The 24,447-nt window shown below is 33.8% G+C and overlaps 1 protein-coding gene across 7 annotated transcripts in view; it reads left to right on the top strand.

Annotated features, from left to right (window-relative positions):
• Positions 1 to 19,934, top strand: part of wwk (white walker) — a 43,989-nt gene extending 24,055 nt beyond the window's left edge. For 3 of the 7 annotated variants that reach the window (XM_068284724.1, XM_068284725.1, XM_068284723.1), the window contains exons 3-18: positions 3,286 to 3,538; positions 4,884 to 5,254; positions 5,320 to 5,612; positions 5,683 to 5,838; positions 6,823 to 6,888; positions 12,994 to 13,129; positions 13,199 to 13,329; positions 13,388 to 13,660; positions 13,746 to 14,075; positions 14,168 to 14,527; positions 14,589 to 14,683; positions 16,264 to 16,567; positions 17,282 to 17,380; positions 17,813 to 18,242; positions 18,306 to 18,451; positions 18,515 to 19,934. In XM_068284724.1, the coding sequence (XP_068140825.1) occupies positions 3,286 to 3,538; positions 4,884 to 5,254; positions 5,320 to 5,612; positions 5,683 to 5,838; positions 6,823 to 6,888; positions 12,994 to 13,129; positions 13,199 to 13,329; positions 13,388 to 13,660; positions 13,746 to 14,075; positions 14,168 to 14,527; positions 14,589 to 14,683; positions 16,264 to 16,567; positions 17,282 to 17,380; positions 17,813 to 18,242; positions 18,306 to 18,451; positions 18,515 to 18,811 (3,740 nt within the window). In that variant the 3' untranslated portion in view covers positions 18,812 to 19,934. Of the gene's footprint in view, positions 1 to 3,285; positions 3,539 to 4,883; positions 5,255 to 5,319; positions 5,613 to 5,682; positions 5,839 to 6,822; positions 6,889 to 12,993; positions 13,130 to 13,198; positions 13,330 to 13,387; positions 13,661 to 13,745; positions 14,076 to 14,167; positions 14,528 to 14,588; positions 14,684 to 14,960; positions 15,093 to 16,263; positions 16,568 to 17,281; positions 17,381 to 17,812; positions 18,243 to 18,305; positions 18,452 to 18,514 lie in introns of all 7 variants that reach the window. The other 4 variants (XM_068284729.1, XM_068284726.1, XM_068284727.1 and 1 more) reach the window with 4 other exon arrangements.
• Positions 19,935 to 24,447: the final 4,513 nt, after the last annotated feature.

The following is a 24,447-nucleotide window of genomic DNA, read 5'->3' as shown; positions in this document are numbered from 1 at the left end:
AACAAAGGTGTAACTCATGTTTGTATGAAATTGCAATTTTCGATCAAAATACCAAGCCATAGCCAACATATAATCACCAGTCGGAATGGGAAGTGTCATCAATTGAGATCTTAAATAGAAGCCATCAATGATTGCTGGACCCTTTAAAAATAATAATATTAAAATTATACTAATACATAAAATGCAAGGAACTCACAATATATGGGCATGTGTGATTGAAATTTGAAAAATCCAAAAACAGATTTCCAATTATTATTAAGAGTGGATCGTAGGGTTTCCTAAGATAGCGACAGACATCAATTTTAGACTTCGCAATCCAAGGTTTATAACCACTTGCCTTTTTGTAGACTTGAACATGGAGCGATATAACATTAGCCGGATATCGAAAAGTTCCATTGAAATATGCAGCAATTTTTCCACGTCCTATAACCTTTAGGCGACAATTGTGTATCGTGAACCAAGACTCATTATAGCTCTGACAGACAAAATTCGTTAGTTTAAAGACGACGGCATCCTGGAATAATAGATAAATTGTAGTAAAGTTGAATATTTACGAAATATTTAGAGACTTACATTATATACCAAAAATATAGCAAGAATACCGAGAATAAACAGTTGCTTCATGTCGACAAACTTGAAATAAAATGAACAAAAACCATTTCAGTATGATTATGTAGAGAAGGTTGAACTTGTTTTATATTTTGATCTGATGGTGTGCTTGTTACAGGGCAATTATTTTTGCGGTAAATGGTTTTAGTTTCGCTTCATTAAATGATAAAATTTCTTCATTTTTAAAATTTTTATCAAACACGTGTTTAGGTTAGTAGTAAATTCATATTTCACTAATCACATACAATCTATAGTAATTAGACAGTCATTATGGTTTTATACAAATATGACGAGTATGTTAATAGGTCGACTTAATGTTGTTTAATAGGCGGAACTAGCCCCCATAAAGTATGCAATAGGTTGAAAGCTTACAACTTTTACTTTCCTTTGTAACATAATAATTGTCTATAAAAAACGCTTGGGTCGAGTATTAATTTCCTGTTCAAAAGACATTCCCTAATTTGTTTATGTTTTTCAAATCCTAATGAACACTTTTTGCCTACTTTAAGGCGCGTTAATTCTCTCGATTTCGCAGCCCCAAATCAGCAACATTGATTTCTCGATGCTCATATGCTTTTTTTACACATTCCCAATATGTTTAAAAAACTGACCTTTTGCATCAAACCCAAAAAGCCAACTTGGATTATGAATTTTGGTTTTAATGATGAAAACTTCTAATTGAAGCAAGACGAAACTAATATTATATGGCAAATGGCAAAGCGTTAAAGGTCATTTTGTAATTTTGCAATTATCATTATCTTAATGAAAGGCAAAAGTTGCTGTAAATGACTTCTTGTCGTTGGGTCCTTGAAGGAGCAAAAACGAGCTTCTATCAGTAGTCTGCCAGTTGCAGTTTCTTTGCCATTCATAATTAATAACCACCACGACAATCTTTTCAGCTGACAAAGTACAGGTACAGGTACATACATATATACAAAGTTTTGCGACCCAGCCTCTTGCTGCTCTCTGCACTGTCATTAGTCAATTTTAGTGATTTTTCTTTTTTTTTTTTTGGGGTTGTGCGGCTCTGGAGGGTCTTTTATCGGTGCGGCAGCTTTGCCACAATTTCCGGGGGGGCCGGTTGCCTATCGCAAGGATAAAAAGAACAAACAACAGTCATTGTATTCCATCATGGCATTACTTACTTGGCTGTTGTTTGGTTGTATTTTTGTATATGTTTTGTGTTGTTTTTTTTTTTGGTTGCTTGTTTTATTATTGCAGTTGTCCTTTGCACCGGTTGCCACCTCTTCTAATTAAAAGTTGTGGGAAATTTTTGCGGTTGGTTTATTTACATTTCTGCCATGTTGTGATGGTATTTACTTGTTTGTTTAGTTGGCCGTTTTGTAGTCCATTTCATTATGCCTCTGTCCTGTGTTATGTAATCTATAGCAAAGCTGCTTTTTTGTGCTCTTCCATCTTACCTTTATTCAAAACAGATGAAAATTATCAAGGTTTTCTTCTTTTTCAGTACGAAGAGGCTTGCATAGACATAGCAAGTTTGTCCTTATAAATTGTTAAGCAATGTATGCAAAGTCGTTATGAATAAGTAAATGTATTAATAATTAAAAGTGATGAAACTGCTTGCAGTATGAAAAAAAGGATCTGAAGTACATAAAACGTAGAGGTTACAGTATTTACAAGGCATGAAATCGGAAGGAATAAGAATGATTTCTATGTAAAATTGTCTAATTCTCAAAAAATATTGCATATTAAATTTTTTTTTTCTTTATTCTTTGTAAATGGTACTTTGGTATAGCAAACACAAAGTACCACACAATTTCGAAAATAAATGTTAAATTATTGAGAAAAATAGGTCCACCCATTTAGACTTCTTTTGAAAAACTGTTCTTAAGGTCGACAAAATAAGATTGATCCACAAATTGTCCATTGAAATTAAACCCAAAATTAATGGAAACTATTGGTTTATGAGGTTCCTTATACATATGTACATATATATATATATATACATACATAAGTAAGGCTAAATCATAAACTGAACTTGCATATTTTCTATAAGTTTGTTTTTGAAAGTTTTAGAAAATTATGGTTTCAACGAATTTATGTGTGAATTTTATGACAAAAATATTTTGTTTTAAATTGACAGAGTTAAGACTTGAAAATTTATTGCCAACTTAAAAAGAGTTATTGTAATAAAATATTTTTTTATCAAAAATAGGATAATGATAAGATTTATTAGTTAAAATATTTCAAAAACTTTACAAATGAATTTTCATTATAACTTGCACTATCCTCCCTTTAATCTGTATGGATATTCATGTTTCATTAATATCCGTTTAACTCTTTTTGTATTTCGATCAGATGCTTGAATTTCCACATTTCGGTGTTTGTTTTTCTTATACTAGCAATACCAGAAAGAGAGAGAAAACAAATAAGTGTGGTAGTTTCCACTGGCGCCAGAGTTTTCTTAGTTTTTTTTTGTTAGTTTGTTAGCTTTTCCTTCCTGCCCATTCTGTTTTCTATTTTGGGTTTCTCTGCTGTCAGTGGCAGACTATAAATATGCAATTGCACTCAAGTAGAAAGGAAAAACATTACAAAAAGGAATGTGAAAATGGACTTCAAATTGCATCTCGAGATTTTCACCTAAACATTTTATTTCTCTTTTCATTTCATGTTGTATTTTTACATTACTTTCATTCTCCATATCCTTTTTTTCAGCTTCCCGCCAACTACGCCGCAAAGTGCCCTACGCTGGTCATTTGATGACGCCGCGTCGTCTTTGGTTGAACAAAATACCCACACAATGCGATGTGGTCATTGAGTTTCCAGAGGATGCGCCAGATGAGGCATTGCGTTGGTTACTGGCCAGAATAAGGTCGCAGCCGCCGGCCGGTTTGGGTCTTCTGGTACAGGTCAAGGCACACGAGAGTACACGACGGAATGCCTTCTATGTGAGCGCCCCAGTGAATGTGTAAGTTTGCCCCTTTATGTTGTGGTTATGAAGTAAAGTAAAAAAGTTGACTTTTGATTGTACTTTGATTGTAGTTCGTTTTGTTTTTATCATTATAATAACTAAAAGGAGTCAATTTGTTGAAGTTGTGACCTTTAAACTTGATATGAACATTAACCATGAACCATAAACTTTGTCGTTAAGTTTATGTATAATTTAAATGCATACAAGTGCAATCTTAACTCAAAAGTCATAAAAATTATATATGTTGATAATAAAACATTTTCAATTATACATTTTATTTATGTTTTCAAAATGTCAAAGATAGATTTGCCGCAAGTCAACAAATGAATATAAATTTGTCCTTCTATTGAAGCATAATCTTTTAATTATATTTCTGTTTTTGAGAAAGTCAAACATTAAAAAAAGGACGCATAAAACGTAATTTTCTTCTTCCTTTCGGTTGAAATTACTAAAGATAATTACTTTGCTTCACTTTAATATTATTTTTTGAAATAAGAATGAGAAATCTTTATAAATTACCCCTTAAATTCTGCATTTAGCAAGTCAACAATTTGAATAATGAAATTTGTTTTGTTGGAACAACTTTTTTTCAGACCCATTTAAAATTTTCAGTTCCACATTTGACATATGCCAAGTTCTGATTTGTAATATTTAATATACATACATATGTGTTAAAGAAATGGGAAAAACTAGTTGATTCCGATCTAATATTAGACATCATTTGTTTTTCACTAGCGTTTTTCACGACCATAGGGGATCTTGGATTGTCAAATCGAGGGTACTTTGCCTTTTATCGTATGCAAAATCCTGCAAAAGATACATTGTTCTTAGCAAATTTATATTATTTTGTATTCCTTGTAATTAAAAATTTACCATTAGACTTTTTAGGAACAACTTTTATCAACAGAACAATATTAAAATGTTATTTTTTGCTTCAATGAGCAAATCTTTTAGTTCTGATTGCTAAGTTTTCGTTCCATTCATTTACAGTTGTTAGATTCAATCAGCCCTAAATAGATATTAACTATAACAACAGCATAGTTATGAAGAAGGTTTATACCGAAATAGAGAACTTTGGAAAACTGGTTGTAATTTCGAATGCCACAAATGTTTTCTAATTTAAATGGGGCTTTGAAAAGTCCAAGCGCTTCAAAAAGTTTCAAAATACATATATATATACGCCAACAAAAAATGAGGACTGCTTTAATTAGTTTTATAAAAGAACAGACATAGGATGAGAGAAATTTCAGACAGGCTGCCAAAAGTTTGCTTTTTTATCATATAAAATGATTTAGAAAATTTGCATTTCCTTTTTGCATTTTTTTTTGTTGGCTTTTTTCAGCCTTTTTAAGGCCGCCGAAGAAGCCCGCCTACCAAAACGTTTGCGTCCAGACTTGGGTGGCGCTTTGCGAGAGTTTACCACACGAGAGAGTCATTGTTTTCAACAGTTACGTGGTGATGTTGGCAGCACGGCTCTATTCACCTCACAGGAACGACAATGGTTGGTGTTGCAAGTTCTGCAGGGTTTGCGTGCTGGTTGCAGTGACATTGATGCCCTTCATGGTCGGGCTGCTGTGGCCGAGGGTCAGAGTATAGTTGCCGCCTGGCAAGAGTCTGGACTGATCACCCAGGTTTTTCCCCTGCACGAGTCCCGTTCGTTGACGCAATTGCAAACGCATTGGGTTAAACAGATTTTTGCTCCACAACCTTTGGGTACGTCCATCAAAAAATCATGCTTATTCATTGTTTACTATAATGGGTGTTATTTTCTGGTCCAGATGATATTGCTGCCTATTTTGGGGTCAAGGTGGCTCTATATTTTGCCTGGCTGGGACATTATACGTGTGCTTTGGGTGTGCCAGCTGTTTTTGGCACCATACTTTATTGCATATTATGGGGCAAAGGACAAACTGCCCAGGATATGGGTCATGTATTATTCTCGTTATTCAATGTGGCATGGGCTTCGCTATATTTGGAGGCCTGGAAGCGTTACTCTGTGGAATTGGCTTTCCGTTGGGGAACGCTTTCAACGCCACCCGAATTGCTTGAACCCCCAAGGCCGCTCTATAAGGTAAGATATGAATGAATTGAGTTTCCACTGTATGTACAACTTTGTTCTTAAATTATCACACTACTTTTAGGGTCCCTTGGAGGAGAACAATGTGACGGGCCGTTTGGAACCCAAAGAGGCTCCAGCTTGGCAACGTCGTGCTTTTCGCTATTTAGTTAGCTTTCCCATAATTGGTCTGTGCCTGTGTCTGGTTTTTGCTGTGATGTTTCTTATGCTCCGTTTTCAGGTGAGATACATATATACATCTACATTAAAATAAATGGAAAACTTTTTTGGCTTATCTTCAATAATAAAAGAGATGAATTTATGTGCACAAAACAATTATAACAAAAGAATTTTATTAAAACATGCTTCAATAATTGAAACAGTTTTCAATGCTTTATGCTTAATGCTTCTGTCAATAATAGTTATTCAATTTCCACACTTGAATGTGCACAATCATATTTATTTTTACATTCACTTAAACTTCATATTAAAATCATATGGCAAATATTTACTTGATGACAAATCCATAAAGCTTTATTTTTATTACAAGGCCACAATTTGATATGGCCATTTAGTCGAGTGGAGCAGGGCTTATATTATCCATCTCCATCTTCACCTCCATCTCCATATCCCGCATGAGTTGCCTCTTTCACGACTGTGTTGTGGCTGCTTAAGCAATTTTGCACCAGTGTCACACAGTGCGTATAATTAATATTGTTTTCACGTCAAGGACTCCCGGCATTTGTTGGTGTTTTGTGGGCATGCGAGTGTGATTGGGTTGCTTGGATGGGGGGCGTTGTCTGTTTATCAATTTGCTTAACCCTCAATACAGGATGGTGGTGGAGGAAGGGGGTTAACCTCCTTCATTGACGCTTTTACGAGCACACGCACGCATTCTATGTATATCTCGACCCCAAACACACACACACACATGAACTCACACCAACATTTCCGGTTTCCGTTTTGTTTTGCTGTTGCATTAACTTCTTATGCGAAACAAAATGTCATTTTGTCTATATTGTTGTAGTATCTGCTCTTATTTTTATTGCAAAATATATACACACATACAAACAAACATTTACGTAAAAATTTATCACTCATCACGCCTCATTGAATTGTTTTCTTCTTTCTTTCCTTTCTTCTATCAAATTTTTCGTTCCTATTTTTTTGTTTTTTATCTTTGTTTGTTTGTTGTTTTTCTCTGTTTCTTTTTTTTTTTTTGCAGGATTGGCTGGATCACCATAATATACCAGATAAAGGAATTGCTCAATGCATGTATAATTTGCACAAGGTTTTTATTCAGTTACTTTTTAAAACAAATTTTTATTATTATAATTAGCATTGAAACATACATACGTAGAGATACTTTCATTGCTCACTGTAATTGGTGTTGTGTCTGCAACTAAGTAGATACTTACGCAAACTATAATTAGTTAATACAAGTCCAATTTAAACTAACACCAAATCCCACTTATGCAAGAAGCAAATTGTGTTATACTTTGAGTAAAGAGACTCTCATGATTTTGTATTATGAGGAGAATCTTTATAAACCCTTGAGAATGACCGGCTTTTAATCAATATTAGGTGGGCAGATTCTTTACAAATTTATCAAAAATCAAAAGGTTCTATCAAAAATTTCGGATTGCTTAATATAAGAGAAACAAAAATTGAAGCGAAACAAAGAAGCTAACATCGGCTATGCCGAAGTTGGTATACCCTTGCAGTCCTTGGTAATAATAATTTTACATGTTCAAAATTTGTTTTCTGCAACTCAATTCATCAATATACAAACAAAACAATTTTACTCTCACATTATCACATATGTAAATTTCATAGCACACTCGATTTTTATGAAAATGTTTCTTCTAGTTCTTCTAGAGCTATATGATATAGTGGTCCGATCCTTATGGTTTTCATACTTTACTTTTCCCGGGTAATAAAAACCACCGAAAAAAATTTCAGCCCGATAGCTCTTAAGACGGCTGAGTAAAACGCGTACGCACAGATGGACGGACAGACGGACATGGCTATATCAACTCAGCTTCTCATGCTGATCAAGAATATACATATATACTTCATGGGGTCGGAAACGTCTCCTTCTGTGCGTTACAAACATCTGATCAATTTTATAATACCCTCTGCAAGGGTATAATAAAAAGGCAACAAGCCTTAATCATCTTAGAGAAAGCCTTCATTTGGGTATCCTCCGCCATCATAAAACTTTGTATTAGAACTTAGTCTGATCTTGTACTACCATTAGTAACTTTACAATATATAAGAAGACAGTTGTTTGTGTGAATTTTTATCAATTTAAACCTAGTTGAAGTTCCGGCTTTAGACAAGCTGTTACGAACAGTTTTATTTTGAGCATCAATCGTTATTCAAGTGATCAATAATCAGACATACTTTTCTGTATTATTAAGGAAACTTTCAATTAGTCATTATACTGTAGGAAATACTAATTCAAAATTCGGACAAATAAGAAATTCTAACTTTGATATTAATCATAAGGAACTTGAATCAACCTTTTGAATATCAATAAACTAGAAGGGATTCCTTTACATCGACCTTAGAATTAAGATATTTATCGGTCGATGCAGGAGATTGATTGTTTTACTCTTATGTACATGTTAAATGAACATTTTCATTGTTTGTTCAGCTATCGAAACATTGTTTATACTTCATATGGAAAAATCGCTCAGCTAGCGATTTTCAATTAAAAGTTTAACCAAAATCTGCAAACACGCTACATTTGGTGGGCCATTGGCTTGTCTTTTCTGGTGGGAGAAACATTTTTGTAATGCCTTCAGGGGTCAAAACATTTTTCATACGCCTTGAAATAATTGAAATGCTCAGTTGGCAAAAAAAAAAAAAGAAGAAAAAAGAAAGCAGCTCTCGGGCAAGCAAAACAATATTTCCATGAACTGCATTGCAAGTATCCATCTTTTGATATACATATAGAACGAAAAGAGAATGGACAATGGAACACAAAATGGACAAACAAGAGAAGAGGCAAAACTGCTTTATCGTTGACATTGGCAAATTTCTCGCATAATTGAAGTGAGGGACTAGAGGACCAGGGCTTAGATAATGTCATCGCAAGTGGCATAGCAATCATTTGGGCAAATGGAGACAATGGAAGCAATTAATGACTGTTCGCCGGAAGGGGCGCAAGTCAGAGTATAATGAAATTGCCTTTTTATCACCCAGAAGCATAGCCATGACCTTCAGTTGATAACTTTGAAGGAGGAACAAAAAAGAAAGCGAGAGAGGATGAGGGAACAGAATTGAGTGAGACCTTTGGGATTAATTTTCTATGGTGAGTAGGGATAAGGCAGGAAAAGTACTATGACAGTCTTAACAGGCTTATGTTTATTGATCCAGCATAGATATCATGTATTTAGTAGTAGTTGGTTAATCGAAGGGAAGTTAAGTGCACCCATAACTAAGTATAATGCCCGGACATTGTGTCTCACAATGATTTGTTTTAGAACATATTGTTCTTTTTTAATGAGAATTTCAATGACTAATTGCTAATTTAATTGCTTTTTAATTAAAGCAACAAAATATACATTTATGATAAATATTATCATTAGTAATTAAACATTTTGATTGAGGATAGTTTTGTGTATAAATTTAATTTGCCTGTTAATTGGAATTGCATAAAAGCCATGTTTAAACAATATTAATTATGGGATGGAATGGAAATTGCAAACCAGAAAATATATCAACAGAACAATTATAATCGCAGATATGGAACCATACACATTTGATTTTGGAAAACTTCTGGCAATTATAATTAGATTATAGCTTTCTGACTGTGTGATTTATCTTTAGGCGGTTCATTTATTATGAAAAACTGAATACATTAAATTTTCTCCTCCTAGGAGTGGATTAATTTTGATCTACGTCTACAAATTACTCAAGGAAAGTTTGCTTTAGCCGTGTAGATATAAATGAAATGGAAATTGAAAAAAATTCAATTTATTTACCGATTTTGAAAGGGTTTTACATATGAAGCACCTGCAAATAATGAGTATTTAAAAATATTATAATCTAAAAACTTTGTGCTTCACAGCGGCGGCTAAGAAGTCATTTGTTCATGGTGAAAGTTTTGTCGTAGAATATAGAATTTCGGGGTAAGACTTTGGCGAGAACACACCCTAATAAACGTATTCAAATAATCGTTAAAAGACATAATAATAATTGGTGCTGCTCAGGAAAAATTTCCGAGTTCATAGCTCTGTTTTACATTTTATGGTATATCTTAACTAGCTTTAGCATTGAGCTTATTATAATCTGCTGATAACAAAAAAGGTAGTTCTCAAAGAGACAACTTGTCTATACTTCATTTGAAAGTCATTTTAATAATCTTTGCAAAATTTCCAGTTTTATAATCCTTTCAAAAAGAAATTTAAGTGCTCTCAAAAGTAGGCAACTTTTTTTTTTTTAACAAATAGCATATTTAATTGCTTTTCAATATGTTAACAGGCTTTAATTATAATGGCTACTAACACATTTCATTTTTCAAAACCAGAAAAAAAGTTAATTTAATTACCAAAGTGGAAATCATTTTTACAATATTTTACACAGCAATTTCATTATTGCAAGCCATCAGAAGTGTTAAGCAGCTCGACTACCACAAAGAGCATACAAACCTGTATACAAACAAATATATGTGTGTATGTATGTAGGTAGGTGGGAGTACTTTGCCCACAAGTCAACCTGACAATTGACATGGTGTTGTTGTTGGTGTTGTTGCTCATGTTGATGTCCTTGTTTGCCGGGATGTGTGCTGCTGCTCATGTAGTTTTAATGCGTGCTTGCCTGAAACCTGGAACCTGGACAATGGCTTTTTGGGTTTTTTACTGCTCAGCCGAGCGCTTAAATGCTGTCGTAATGAAGCGTAGCAAGACCGAAAGAGAGGGCGAGATAAATTCAGAGTAAAGGATATAAAAATACGGGTGTAGGTGTGTTAGTTTGTGTGTGTGTGTGTTTATGGTGGCATTTGTCAAGAGCAGCCAACTTTAGCCAGTGTTGTAAAAGGTCTATGGAAAAACCTATGTGTGAGTGCGGTTAAAAGTGGCATTTAAGTGAATTGAGGCGCTTTGGTTGAGGGTACAGAATTACTACAACTTTTGTGGTTAGTTAAAGGTTTCTTTCACTCTCTCTCTCTCTCTCTCTCTCTCTCTCTCTCTCTCTCTCTCTCTCTCTCTCTCTCTCTCTCTTCATATATGTATTTTTTATGTGTTAAATTTAAATGGATTAAAATGTAGAGATACAGGTCTTATGGGATAGCTAGTGAATGGGATAATTTGATATTTAGAATGCATGACCATAAGTTTTTCCACAACTTGGCACTAAAAGTAAATGCAAATTGTAGACTTTTGCGATAAGGGCTTCTCTTATATCAGTTTGGATTAATAATGGACTATTATTTCTCATATTACCGAATCGTAGCAATTTGCTTCGCAGTTATATATTTTAAAGCTTAAAGAAAAGTAATGGCTTAGCTTGCAGTATGATGATTTGGTTTAGCTGGGTCTTATCGGTGGTTACATCTATTTTAACTGTTATAAAGGAAATGTAGAAATTGTCCCCGGCTATATACTTTAACTACCAAGTTTTGTGTGTCAAATGAAAGTGCCCCTTAAGTACCTAAAGTTGAAGGTCGTCGTACCAATTTTTCTGGAAATAACTAATAGCTATATTAGTTTATGAACTTTAACTTATATTAGTACATTTTGTAGGGAGGATGTGATTGTTGAAATTTTACAGACGATTGACATTGTCATTGACAAACACAACGTTTTTTTCAGAATGATAAATATTATTAAAATTGCATCAGCCATTCTCAAGATGTGATGCATAAACCATTTTTATATAAATGTATATTTACAGATATTTATTCATATTATAAGCATAAGGTCAATAACTTTATTCAACTAATATTTTTTAAAACATAGAGTACATTAACAACATTAACAAGTTTTTAGATAACATTTTTAACACTATGAATTTGCTACTTCTTTTAGTGGATTCAAGGGAAACAAAGCTTTAGAGGGCTTTTCGAAGGAGTGTAGGATAAATATGAATATGTTAGGGATTTTAATAGTTTATTATAACAATTAAGATATGAAACAGTTAACAACTGATATAGATAACTTGCAAGCAAGGCAGTATATACTTATTTATTAATATATAAGAGTTCTACGGAAGACTACCAGTTAAGTGGTACTGCTGTTCTTTCTTCTTGTTTTCTTCATTATTAATTTGAAACTGCGTTTTGGTGCGTTGCCACGTTTTATAATCATTTTCCAGGCATTCGGGTTTCGACTTAAAAGGTATTATTTGTATTTAAAAGTCTTGATTATTTTAGCTTATTGTAAGTTGTAAAATACGATTCATATAAGTTAGTCAATGCTCTCAAGAGGATGTTCAAACTGTTACTCACACACTTATGCACCTTTAACACAGGACAATATAACTTATTGCTAGAAACTAGTGGTAAATAAAGAAACTGAAAGACCTAGAAACCAATGGGAAATAAGGAAACTGAAAGACCAAAACTGACTGTGGGAAATGGTGCTCATTGTTTTAAGATTGCTATAAAAATATAGATGCCGCAAGGTTTAAAAACTAGAAGAAAAGTTGAGGCACAGATTCGTAATCAGTATGAAATCAAACAGCTTATATTTATAATATTAGGAACTAGTTTTCTTTATACATTACATTAAAATATTAGCTTACTAATTAATGGGTTTAAAGAACTAAACACATTCCTTCTATGTCTGTAAATGTTAAGAAGCATTAAAGCTATTCTGCTGCTCTTCTGTTAAACTAATTATGAAACGTAAACCATCTTTTTTTACCATTTTGTATTAAGCGTAAAAGTGTCCCTTATGTCATGTTGGAGGGAAATTATGCAATTGGCCAACAATAATAAGTGTGTTTTCACCTTGGCACACAAGGTGTTAATTAAGTGCAGATGCGTGGCGTGACGTATAGTAAAAAAGAGAATGCAACAATGCAATGGGCCGACTCTTTTGTTTCACATTTAAACAATAGACATGCAAATAAAGAGCCACTTTTAATGTTTGCCATTGTGCATTTGCACACGTACATACACATACTGTTCAATATAAGCCAGACCCGGATGGAAATATCCTTTCGATGTAATCAAATTAACAACGTTTAACAATTCCCAAAAAATTGATATACTTAATGGAGCAAATGAAAAATAATTGCATGGCAATTAACCATGTAAATTGTTGATTAATATTAATGATTGCTAATGATGATGATGATGACGAAATGTATTGAATGTTTTACCAAAAATAATTGAATTGAAACATAAACTTTAGTTGGTTGCCATTTTGTTTATAATTATCTACAGGACTGGTGGGATTCCAAATTACCCGAGGAGAGTGTCTTATGCTGTTTAAGTGTCATACCCAAAGTACTTTTAGCTGGTGCGATTACATTAATGGACGAGGCCTACTTTAAGCTGGCAGTTTGGCTAAATGACAGAGGTTTGTCATTTGCATTTGGTCATTCAATATGTTTAAATTTATTGACATTATTTGGTCTTTAATCCACAGAAAATTATCGTCTGCAATCGAAATATGAGAATCATTTGATTGCCAAAGTGGCCCTATTTCAATTTGTCAATTCTTTTCTCTCACTCTTCTACATTGCCTTCTATCTGCGGGATGAGGAGAAGCTTAAAGAGGTTTAAATACTTAATTCAGCCGAGATAATATATATTTTTAAATATTTTCCGATTTTAGCAATTGGCTGGTCTACTAATCTCACGACAAATCATTGGCAATCTACGTGAATCGGCCATTCCGTATTTTGTTGAACAATGGAAGTTGGCCAAGTTAAGTTTCAATATGTGGGGTGCATTGAGTCCCACACAGAATGTGACCCGTAGTCTGGCCGAGGAGCTGGCCACCGCCGAGGAGCAGTTAAAGGCTGAAGCAGCAGCTGCTCCACAACAGCAGGCAGCAGCAAGTAAACGAAACATTGGACAGGCTGAAATAGAAAGTTCGCTGTATAAGGTGAGAAATGAATCGGAATTTGACAGATATGCAGACTTGACAGCCTGTTTTTTTGGTTTGGTTTTGTTTTTCTACCTTTTTCCAGTATGATGGAACTTTTTCGGATCATTTAGAGATGCTGGTCCAAATGGGATATGTAGTTCTCTTCTCGGCCGCTTTTCCTTTGGCTGGCATTTGTGCTTTGATTAATAATCTCATGGAAATACGATCGGATGCCTTTAAATTGGCCCATGTGCATCAGCGGCCCTTTGGTCAACGTGTTGCCAATATTGGAACTTGGCAAAATGCTTTAAGCATTCTGTCCCTGGCAGCTGTTATAGTTAATTGTGCCCTAATTGGTCTTTCCGGTCAGGTGTCGAGATTGTGGCCGGGCTTGACCACAGCTCAAACGATTATTTTGATTGTCACATTGGAGGTAAGGGCAAAAAGTTGCAGCAAGAGTTACTGGCTTAGTAATTAACTAAGAATAATATAAACTAATTTTGTTTTGGTTATCGCATTTTGCAGCACATCATGTTGGGTCTGCGTCAGGCTTTGACCTGGTTGTTACCAGAATTACCCTCTTGGCTGGCAGCGGAAATTGCACGCGCGGAGCATTGTCGACGGGAAATGCAATGTAAGGGCACCTCGCCACGACCCACACCACCCACACCGCAATCGACCACATCCACCCAGCCGGAACAGGATGGAGCAAGTGGCATGATGCAGCAAATGGAAAGTGGTGCTAATACCACACATGATCAGTCCATGGAGAGTCAGGTGGCTGAAGACTTATTACTCTATGGCCACGAGTTTGGACGCAGCATTGAAGCGGATGTGAATATCTATGAGAATCGCGATTCCTCACCAGATTCGCCACCCTCACAGGTAGGAATTCTCCATAATAGTTGTATAGCTATACGCAAAATGTCTCTTTTGTTTTCTTCAGACCAGCACCATTCTGATTAGACCTCTGCATGAGTCTACTCCCCCCCATGGCGGAGCCTCTTTGACCAGTCTCCATGGTCAGGATAGTAATGGCGGGTTAGTGTAATTTGAAATATTGAAGAAAATTTAATTTTACTCTTTTTGATTCTTAAGCATTTTTGCACACGCTAAGGCCAGACAATTATCCTTTTCCCTTCCATATAAAACTGAAATTTTCCTAACACGCACACAGCTAAAAACACATTTTCAATCTACTTACATATACGAGTGTAACATAAGACTTTTTTTTTAATTTAAAAATTTTTTATATCTGTATTGTGTATATGCCAATTTTTTTTGTTATTTGTTTATAAAATTTGTATAATTCGCAAAGCCCCTGTAAAAGTTGTAGAAAAGTATCGCAAACCTTAATACCGGAGATTCCACCATATCTTGGATATTCTGTGCGTAATTTAAGCGCTCTACCCATACAAAGCCAAAGAATTCAGCAGCATTTCCAAAGCGGGTAAATTCAAGGATAAAGGATTTATGTTTCAAAATGAATGTGAATGAATCTGTTTTGGTCTCACAACAACAACTGACAACTTTGAAATTGCAAAAATATTTTTATGCTTACAATTTGTGATGGAACTATATTATATATTATAATACAAGGAAATCGACAAAAAATGTCTAATAAAAATAGGAAATGTCGCATTTTATATTTGAAAGCTACGAGGTAAAATCTTAGTCTGTTAACAGTTTAAAGGTCCTTCAGCTAAAATCAATGTAGAAATGTTACATTTCAAATCCCAGAGTTTACATATTACATATTTAAAGAGTGCTAATAAGATTTGTTAATTTTTAGAAAGAATAAAGGACTTGAAACAGGATAGAGAAGCATAGTGAAATTGCCTGCAGACTTCTTTAGTACACGTCTTTTCGAATTAAAAAAGTCTGAAAATAACTTTTGTAATCAATTTGTGTATTGAGATAACACAAGATTTTAAGTATAAAAAACTTATGTATCGCAGTGCTAGTTGAGAATTATAACAAAACGAAGAAGACGTTCTTAACTTCAAGTTGCTTAACTCGGTTAAATATTGGTACATTTGAAACAAGTGGGAACTGTTCTAATATTGCTGAATCTATTCTTAAATCTTGAAATCAACTCTAATTTCTTTGAAGACAGTTTAATCTTGCTTACAAAGATTGTTTTAGGCAGTTTAAAATGCTGCAGAATCAAAGTCAATCATTTAAACGGTTATTTGATTTCTAATAATCTATTTTATTTCCTTCGTAGTCTACAATTTTTGTCCATAAGTTTACCTTCTTTTCAATAGTTTTAAGTTTTTGTTACATTTTGCTAATTCTTAACCTTTTTAAACAAAATGTCAACTTAATTGCAATTTCAAAGTTTCTCCTGAGACCAGATAGATGTGCTTATATTTCCCTAGCATTCTATGTTTAAGTTTGCTGTGTGTTTTGTGCTTTATTTCTAAACCCTACTCAAAATTTGCAATGAAATCTTTCTACAATTGGCAAAACTTAAACTTTACCAGTAGCAGCAAAATATTGTTATTAATAAAAACTTTGAATCAAATATTTTATACTAACAAAAAGCTTTATTCTCTCTTCTCTTCTTTCAAATTTTATTCGATTTCTCTATCAATTTTATTTTGGCTTGTGGCACACAGAGCTTCTGCCAGCACATTTTCATTGAATTCGCCAATGGGCGCCAACTATGCAGCACGAATGCAATCGATGCTTATACAGGAGATACCGCCATTCCGTAAGAAATCGAGTGATTCTGCCGATCATACAGGCAGCAGTACGAGCAGCAGTCCACAGAGAGCAACCATGCGGCAATTGTCATCAACATCGACAGCTTCAGGCGGGCAGCAGCAGCAGCAGATACAGCAGCAACAACAGAAAATTGCCGATATCCCACCCTACAAGACACGCAAAATATCAGAGGGTGCTACTCATTTGCATATGACCGTAAGACTTGTTGATCAGGCAATAGAATTACTTTTACTTCCCCTTCCCTCGAAAAAAACAACGATTACTTGTGTATATATCCCTTTTAATCCAACAAAATAATCTTTAGTCGACCATATTTTAGCTGTCTCTCTGTAGATGCTCACTGTACCTATATTTCTGTCTTAATGTGTAGACTTGCTTAATACCTGGAAACCCTCGATACTTGTCAATACTACTAAACCACAGTTTAGTTCTTCTACACTAACTAGCTCTACTAACTTTAAACAATACTTACTTAAATCACAAAGGTTAGCTACTGCAGCTTGGGTTAAAGGCAATAAAAACATCATAAATGGTGGATCGTTAAAATTAGGATACTTGAAAAAAGTCTACTAACAAGTTTGAATATACAAAATAGATATTTTCAAGGAAACATTTGTATACTTGACATATAATTTTTTGATTTTATTGTTTAGTTAATTTAAATATGGAATTTATAATTAATTTTTATTAATTAATAACACAAAATTACGTTTTCTATCATAAAGATTCTTATGTTCCTTTTGTGGTTAGCGCCATTTTATTTCAAAAAGCATAGTTTTGAGTCGGAAGACTACTTGAAATATAGGTTTAGGTGTCGATAATGAATATTATTATTTACGTATATCACAAAAAACACTCTACAAGAAAAAGACAACCTTAAATTCACTCTAATCCCCTTCCTGTTTAAAGGACAAACTACACATTAAACTCCACGCACCCGAATGGATGTCACGTTTGAAAGTCAACGACAATACGAATCTACATAGAAGCATAGATTGTATTGCAAAGGTAGTGAGAGTTATTAAAAGATAACAGATCAAACATACTATATACCATATACTCACCCTATATATTACACCTACCTATATATGTATGTATATGTATATTAGTTACTCGATGTGTTTGATGTTAAAGTAAAGATGTTGCAGGGCGTTCAAGTTATTAATATGAATTGATTTGAGTTGGTAAATTTTCATTGAATTGGGAGTACAAAAAATACAAATATTAATAATGAATCGGCATGGCAGAAGCTTTTACAAAAACAAATCACGCTGGCTTCTTGAAAACACTCGCCCATTTATATATATGTACTAATAACTAGCATGGACTCCTCCCTCCTCAAGCTTTCAATGTGTGTGTAGATATAGATGTAAATTTGTTAATTTGTTCTTGGGTTTTTGGGTAGTGTATAATCTAATGATAAATGTAAAATATTTAAAGGAACTTGGAAGCACTGCGGACAACTCAGATGTCTTGAAACCGGCGCCTTCGTGGAGTAATGTGGCACTTAAGTCTGGGTTGCCCACCCCACCAGCTTCGCAGCAGCAGCAACAAATTGTGGCATCATCTTCGTCTTCATCAGGTGGTGGTGGAAGTGTGTTTAGTCCCAGTGGTCCTGGACCTGCAACAAGCAGCGGCATTAGTAATTCACAGTCCAGACCCAGTGTTGGAGCATTATCCAACTCATCATCGACTTCATCACAAAAACAGCAGCAGAAACAGCTGGCCAAAGAAGAGAAGGAAAGGGAAAAGGAAAGAGAGAAAGAAAGGGAGAGAGAGAAAGAAAAAGAAAAGCAGCAAGAGCAAGCACAAAAGTTGCAGGATCAGGCAGCCTCTACATCGACTGGCAATACAGATGATGAAGCCAAAGGTGAGTAAGAGAAATGGTTTATTAAATGCCCTTAATTAATTGTCTTTCCATAATCTTTTACAGCTGCCGAATTGGCTGCCAAGAAGTCACGTCTTAAGCAAAAATTGGTCAAAAGTGCCAGATCAGTGGCCATATTTTCACTTAAACTCAAAGAACGTAGGCAACGTGAGGCTGAAAAGGCGGCCACAATTGCCGTTGAGCATGCCAAGGTAAACAATAAAACTAAACATTATGGAAAAGAAAAATAATCTCCAATTTTATTGTTGATTTAGGCACTGGCCAAGTTACCTATGCCTCAGCCAGTGGGAGGTGAATTATCTTTAATACCCATCGAGCAATTAATACAAATTGATGATATCAAACCTGCGCTGAAATCTTCAACGACTGCAGCGAGTAGTTCCCAAGCAAGTTCTTCATATGGAACTCACCAGCAACATCAGTATCAACATCAGCAGCAACATCAGCAACAACATCAGCAGCAACATCAGCAGCAACAACATCAGCAGCAACATCTACAGCAGCAGCAACATCATCATCATTCACATCCGCATCAGCATGCGGATAATTAAATACCTTAACTATGAACTTAACTAATCTCTCGCACACTTTGTAAATAGTTTTCTATGCACCATTTCTTTACATTCATTCCATCTAGAAAAGTTTAAATGATTAAATTATTGAAAAAAAAAAAGAAAGAAAAAATTGAGGAATTTGCTGAACGTGTGTCTTGTCCAGAGAGTTGGAAGCAACTAAATTAACCTAAACCAATTAATCAAGTGGAAGACAAAGAAATTATTTAAAATAATTAACTAGTGTTTACCAAATTAAATACAAAAAGAAGATATTTGTGAATATTTATAAAGTTTTTTGAAAGCATCCAGAAACTTTTTCACACACAAACACAAAACAAAAAAAGAAACAAAAATCAAGCATAAATTTACAAAATATCGAAGAAAATTGTGAAACGAATTTTGTTTTAGCATTTAGCAAAGAGTTAATGTTTTTTGGTAGTCAATGTTATTTAGCATATTTAGCTGAGAGATATTTGTTAGAACCAGCAAAAGGATATGAAAAACCAAAATAATTCAAACACAAAATAAAAAAGATACCTTTATATGAGGTGTGGCTATCAAGATGATAAGATTAATAAAGGTGTAACGAACTGTCGTGAAACTTCATAAGGAGTTTGCTTAATGGAACAAGAAAAGTTTCAGCATGAGTATTTCATATATGATGATAATATATCATTGGATGAAGTATTTCCTTGAATAATAATGTCAGAATGTTATCATGTAAAAGTAATTTCCAAAGTTAGTTACATTATTTGTTAGCCACACTTTGTAATGTTATATTTGTTGCATTTATGTTGCCAATTCACTTACATAAACACAAAATACACACGACACAACGACACAAATACTGTGAGATAATGTCGTCCATTGTTCCTTCCATATACATAAATATATATATATATAGAAATATATAGTATACAAAATATATCGAATATATACAAGGAAAATAAAAACAACCGCCGCACTCGCTTTTAGCTATATTACTATACTTGTATGAAACTATATGTGAAAATATGTCTATTTTTCAATTGAAATCTCTTCAGTTTCAATGCTTTTTCAAAAAATCTTTAGAAATTACACATACTACATACTACACACACATACATACATACACATTTACACAGACGAAACTCAAACGAATGATATTTGTACATATGATGTAGACTTTAAGCATAAATGAGAATTATACAAACAAACAAAAAATATAATTAAATATGTGCTCTTGTGTTACAAAATCAAAAAATTAACTAAAAATCTACAAAAACATTTTCTTTTTCATTGGGATTCGCTTTTGAAAGTGAAAAGAAATAGTGATAATTGAAATGGGTGTTTGTAATTGTAAATGTTTTATTCAAAATATGACGTGAAATAGCATACCATATAGAAAACATTTTATGAGTTAAATTTAAAATTTAATTTACAACATTTTTCACTTGTTTTTTAACAAGAGAATATCTAGCCCAATGTGCAATGTGCGTTTAGTCTTATTGCAGTGCATACTTTTAGGCTTGTTTGGTTTTAAATTGGTTCTTATACGTATACGAGTATCTGTTTTACTGAACGCATAGAGTACTAGTAGACATCTAAGCAAATCGGGCTTGTAATCCAGCTATATAAAAGGTTACCTAGGGTTTGCAGTACTTCCTTTTTCTTCTCGAACGTTACAAACTATAGAAAAAACTAAGCTGAAGGTAGTTGAACACAAAAAATACTAACAATTGGAATATCAATTAAAAAAAGAGAACTAAAAAGAGAACCTAACATCACGGAGTTGTAAATTGAATGGCCGATGTTGGACTGTTCGTGTTTCTTTTCTATAATATTCTTACCTTGTCTCCAATAGGCATTGAATCTTTAGCTACAAGGTGTATTTTAAGGTTATCCTGGCAACACATTCGAAATAGATTTGATGTAATCGAAGGATTTTACATTTGTTTCATATTGGTTAATTTACGGAAACTAGAAAGTTATAATTCATAGTTCATAATTCTGTAAATTATTTAGAAATTTTTAATTCACAAACCAAATAGCAATTTGCAGCAACAGTTTAATAAATTAAAAGGATTAATAATATAGATGGAAGCCACTTCGATGATTCTCCAAAAAGTTATCCGAAGTTCAAAATTGCAGACGCCTTTTAAATTGGATAAAAGCGACATTTATTCTTATTACAAGTATAGGATATAGTGTAAACTATCAACCTACATAACTATTTATTACAAGCACTGGCAACTAGGAATTCGGCTTAGACGAAAACTACATCCATACACTAGCCTGGGATTCGAACCCGGGTCCTCGTTATTCAGTTGCCCAAATGACTGGGTCAACTCATCTACCAAGGACTGCAGCGACATTTATAAAACATTGTCATCTAATGAGAAATAAGTTAGCTTGTCTAAGATGATTTAATTAGTCCCTGCGGGTGCTTGTTCTTTACTATAAATTCTTTAGTAAAATTCCTTGTCTTTAACAACTATGAATTTATTTTAACTGTCGTTGCAACTATCTACATACATACATATGAATATACATATGTGGCTAGTCTAAATACTATCTAGTTCATCTCCAAGTCCAGTCGCCTAATTAAAATGACACATTGTGTGGTTGCAGCACACCACTGCATCACAGCAAGGGTCAAGGATAATGATTGTGTTGGAACTTTTCCAGAATTGTTGATATTGCTGCACTGCGGTTTAATCATTACGTTTAAATCTAATGGGAGGGCATCATTGTCAACATGATTCCCAAGTACTCGTAATATACTTGACTTGTTTCAGTCGACTTGTTGTTGTTGTTATTTTTATTTTTATTGTAATTTTTGTTTTTATTTTTTGCAACAACATTTTTCATTTTGTTTTATAGCTAAGCTTAACGAATGGACACACACGGGTCAACCTTCCACACTTGGGCCTCACTCGATCTCGTCGAGCTCATCGTCATCAAACAGCCAACACATGTCATTGCGGCAGGTGGAGTGTGAGCTGTACTGATTTCGGTTCGCTGATAACATGGCGCGATCTTTACTGGAGCCCCTCAGTCCCCAGTCTCAGTCGTTGACAAAACGCACTCCGCACGTACGGCTAATTAACGCGCGTTTTAAGGTTCAACTTTTTAGCTCCAAGCCCCCTTCACCCACATACCCCTCTAGCTTTCAGCCAACAACTTGCATTCACAAATAAAGGAAAAGTAAAGCCACAGAGCACGATTGCATCGTAGAACTGAAGTGATTTGAGTGGCATATGTTTTATAGGACTATCTGCGTGTGTTTAAATAATAATCGGACTTACTGAGAGTTGCCCAGAGTTCAGTAGAATTGTAACAGGGATTCAATGACTTTTTAATTTAAAGTTAAAAAACTTTTTAAATTTAATTCATTTATTTTTCTAAATATTCGGATATTCTTTAGACTTTATCCTTCTTTCAAGATTTTATTGCTGTTCCAATTAATTAACATAACATGACTAAAATTGATAAATAAAGCTATGTGTATATGTAAGTGGCTCCCAAAACACTTTATATATTTCATGTTTTGTAAATATAAAATCCTTGCAAAAGGCTTTAAAATCAGGTACACATTATATCCAACTATTGCAATTATTCAAAACTGGATTTAATGTCTTTAATAAGTATTATTTTAAAAACAAAATTAGTTATTTATATTGGTAACGTTAAACAACTTATAAGTTTATAAACATATCGCATTCTTTACGTTTATGGATCCCTTTAAAATAATAGTTAAGATGATTAAAAACCAATTTGTTTGTCTACTATTAAGAGTCTGTTGATCTCGAGTCTGCACTTAGTGAAATACATGGGTCGGATAAAGAAAAGATAGAAAGATAGATATAGAAAAGAACTGAACCGAAATGATAGCTAAAACAACTTGAAATCTTAATATTTATTTAACATTATTCGACTTATAATTTATTTAATTTATGTATATTTAATACCTTTATGTTAAGTGTAATAAGAAGTGTAGATGATAACCAGTAGAGTGATAAATTTGTTAGTATTGAAATATTATTCTTCTTTAAATTGTTTTAAGAATCTGTATCCTTTTTTTTTAACATTTTGGGGAATATTTCTTTCAAACATAAATTGGTCAAAATCAAAGGAAATACTTAATGAATCATAGAACAAATTGTTGTCCTGTATTATCAACGTTTATCAGAATAAATACAAAATGGTGACAATTTTTAAAAATGTAAAATTTTTGTATCCCTTTGGGGTACTATTTAGGGAACCTTTAATTGGTAGAACAAGTAAGACAAAAGTTAACCCAAAAAAGGCAACCGTTTTACCATATTCTCGTTTTCATCAATCTTAAATCACAAAATGGCCGTGCCCAAAAAATAAAAGAAACAAAGTGAAAAAAAATGCTTTGTTTAGCCACATTTTTAACCGGAAATTGCAATAACAACAACAAAGACGAACACAACGACCCAAAAAGAAATACATACACATACACACAGATGTATGTCAGGTAATAAAAAGCAACAAGAAGGAGAAGAAATACTTTAAGCAAACGCACCACCAATCAAAAAACCACTCCAAACATAAATCTGCGCCAAAAGACAAACGAAAAAGTAATACCAAATAAAAAAAAAAAAAAAAACGCCAAACAACTAAAAAAAGGTGTATAAACGTACCCAGACCCATGTAGGAAACCATAACGAGCTTAAAAAAATAAATAAAACAAAACTTGCGATGACTAGAGATCAAACTCATGAAAGGCTGACGATGATGAGCATGATGGTGATGGTGATGATGATGCTGCTGCTGATGACACAGACTCTCGGACCAAGAGGCCAAAAGAGACAAGGCTTTATGAGTGATATTACCGTAAGATAAAATGGTAAAAACTGTGGGGCGTTGGTGAAATCTTGCACCTGACCCGAAAATGTTTCACATACATATTGTTTGAGTTACAGTTAAACGCCATTTTTTCCATTGATTGGGGAGGGCGAACGAGAAAACGTTCAAAAAAAGGGAGTTGATGTTGATGGTCTGTTGGCATCATCTCTGCCATCCAGTAGCAACAATTTGTTCGCCTGAAATGGGCGGTCAGGCCATTAATAAAAAAGAAGATGCCCTCAAAAAACTTAAAAGAAAAAAAAAACAAATACAAAACAGAAAAAAAAACGGCAGCCACGCCTTGAGGGCGCAACGGTAAATGGCCCCCAAGACTATAAAGACTACAAGACTACATATGTACATACGTACTTACAAATTTTGATGGTGTTATTTTATACTCTCAAAAGAAAGGGTATATTTAATTTCATTTGAAACACTTGGCTAAGTTTTAGTTTAAGTTTTTAAACTATTGATTGGTGATGCGTCTTAGTGCTTTAATTACAACTTTCAATTTTAACAGAACTAAATAAAAATTCTATAAAATTTAATTATTTTATCTTTCAACATTATTTGCCATGAATGAAATGATATTTTCTAACTACAATAGAATTTTTAAAGATATACTAATCTTGGTGTAAAAATTAATAAACTTTTAACATTTCACAGAAAATTCAACAAAATAATGAGAATAGTTCTAATATTGTGGTGTCCTAGCAAAAAGAAAATATGCTAAGTTGATTTCGGTCCAGCTTTAAAATAAACTTAGACAAAATCATCAG

Source organism: Drosophila tropicalis, unplaced genomic scaffold (genome assembly GCF_018151085.1).
Source record: "Drosophila tropicalis isolate 14030-0801.00 unplaced genomic scaffold, ASM1815108v1 contig_393, whole genome shotgun sequence".
Classification (NCBI taxonomy): Eukaryota; Metazoa; Arthropoda; class Insecta; order Diptera; family Drosophilidae; genus Drosophila; species Drosophila tropicalis.
Note: the sequence above shows the minus strand (reverse complement) of the source record. Positions and strands in the feature narration are given on the sequence as shown.